Source organism: Leishmania panamensis (genome assembly GCF_000755165.1).
Source record: "Leishmania panamensis strain MHOM/PA/94/PSC-1 chromosome 29 sequence".
Lineage (NCBI taxonomy): Eukaryota > Euglenozoa > Kinetoplastea > Trypanosomatida > Trypanosomatidae > Leishmania > Leishmania panamensis.
In genome coordinates, this window is record NC_025875.1 from 734,646 (window position 1) to 736,771 (window position 2,126).

At 57.6% G+C, this 2,126-nt stretch overlaps 1 protein-coding gene across 1 annotated transcript; it reads right to left on the bottom strand.

Moving 5' to 3' along the window:
- Positions 1 to 352: 352 nt before the first annotated feature.
- Positions 353 to 1,666, bottom strand: LPMP_291710 (ABC transporter, putative; the record flags this gene model as incomplete). The annotated part of the gene is made up of 1 exon (XM_010702474.1): positions 353 to 1,666. One exon carries the CDS (start codon positions 1,664 to 1,666, stop codon positions 353 to 355), a length of 1,314 nt encoding a protein of 437 aa, XP_010700776.1.
- Between the last annotated feature and the right edge of the window lie 460 nt (positions 1,667 to 2,126).

The window sequence follows — 2,126 nt, forward strand, 5'->3', positions numbered from 1 at the left end:
TCAAGCGCGATCTGTCAAGCAACAAGAATGAATGGAAACAAAGACAAAACGAAAAGTAGACAGAAGGGGCAAGATGGAAGGTGGCACGCGGGCGAGTTGAGCGTGTCCGTTGGAATACAAACAGGAAAAAAGGGGGAGGGGGATGTCCGCGAGTACGGCGTGCGCGCTCACAAAACCAAAAAGGCACAGGAAAACGAGAGGAGGGCGTCAGTGTCTCCTATCACCCCTCCTTTTCGCGCCACTGACCATATGTGCCCAGGGCTTTTTGGCGCGGCGTGGGGATGGGTGCGCAGGCACCCCCCCTCCTGGTACACGCACAGTCATGGCCAGATGCCGTGGTGGCACTTGAGCGCTACAGCTCGTTGTGGGCTTCTCTCTCCTCCCGATGCAGCTGCAAAGAGGTGGCCACAGAGGGCACAGCGGCGCTGTTCATGGTTGGCGACATGGCGGTGACCGGAGAGCCGGGATGGCGCGCGGTTCCCGAGAGTGACATGGCAGGCCTCACAGAGAAGTGCGCTAACTGCATCTCGCTGAGAGTCTTCGCCGTCGCCCTGCTGGAGTCTGTTTTCAGATTCTCATAATCCCTGTCGTTTTTGCCGGCGATGGCTCCAGCTATCGCCGCCATTACGGTATCTGGGTCGCTGTCGCCCTCGATCCCACTCTCGTTGAGGCCAGTGATCATCTTCTCCTTGGCGGCCAGGTACTTGGTGTAAGCCTCCAGGTTGAGGCACGTGGGCAAGGTGTTGAAAACCTCCTTGACAAAACGGCCATCGCTCACGTAGAGGATGCGGTCGGCATAGCACTCTATGTCAGGATTGTGTGTGACCATGATGCACGTCGTCTTCGTACGGCGGTTAATGCGCATAAGGAGATCCATCACCTCGATTGTGTTAGTCGTGTCCAGGTCGCCGGTCGGCTCGTCGAGGAGGAGGAGCGACGGGTTGTTCGCCAAACTCCGCGCAATTGTCACGCGCTGCTGCTCGCCACCACTGAGCTCGGAGGGGAGGTGGTTGATGCGGTTGCGCAGTCCGACTAGCGTGAGCAGTTGGCGAGACCGCAGCCGCATGTCCTTCGGCGACATATTCCCCAGCAGCGTCATGGGCAGCTCCACGTTCTCCGCGGCTGTCATTGTTGCGATCAAGTTAAACGTCTGGAATACGAAGCCGAGGGACTTGAGGCGGATGTCTGCCAGTACATGTTCCTTAGTGTCCTTGCTGATGATACGTCCGTTCAGCTCGATCGTGCCCTCGGTGCAGGAATCGATGGTGCCAATGATGTTTAATAGCGTTGTCTTGCCACCACCGCTAGGGCCACGGATCATGATAAACTCGCCGCGTCGCACCGGTGCGAACGGCAGGGGCAGATTGCCGCGCTGCAGGGGCCCCACACTGGAGGCTTTCTGTGCCGCTGCTTCCGCGGTGGAATTGTCTGCCTCATCCAGCGTAATGTCCTTAAGCGCCACAACTCGCTCATCAGAGTCGGCAATCGGGTAGCTCTTGCCGATGTGATGCAAGCGCAGCACCACCGGCTCGGACTGCAGCGCGATCTGCCGCGATTCCTCCGCCGGGGACGCGTCATTGAGAAAACGGTCGGTGCTCTGCTGGAGCTCCTCCGCCGCTGTATTGCTCATGTCCTCACGAATGCTGGGTAACCCCAAAGACGGCATCGTCTTCCCCGCTGTCGAAGGTGTCTTCTCAATCCTTAGATGCACCCACGTGTATGTCTGTATGGGTGAGGTGTTGGGTACTCTGAGGGGCACTAGAAAACAAGCGCGGCAGTAAAATACGAGAGAAAGAGGGATTCAGTCGTAGCAACTTAGAGAGAGGGGGGAGGTGAAGCGTGTGCGATCGACAACCGCAAAAGAGTCAAACGAAAGGGAAAAAAAAAAGCGGAGACGGTGGGACGCGGGCGGGGGCGGGGGCGGGGAAGCAGACAAGACAGCGTAAGCAGCAAGGAAAAGTCAGATTAAGAAGAAGACGGAAATGGCAAAAGAAAGAACGAAAGGCAAGAAAAGGAGCGAGCGCGGCGAAGCAAAGCGAGGGCAAGAGCAACAACAGCAGCAGCACGTAAGCTCGATTGGTGTACGCACCTGGACTTGTGGGTATGCGTACCTTTGAGGGGCGGTT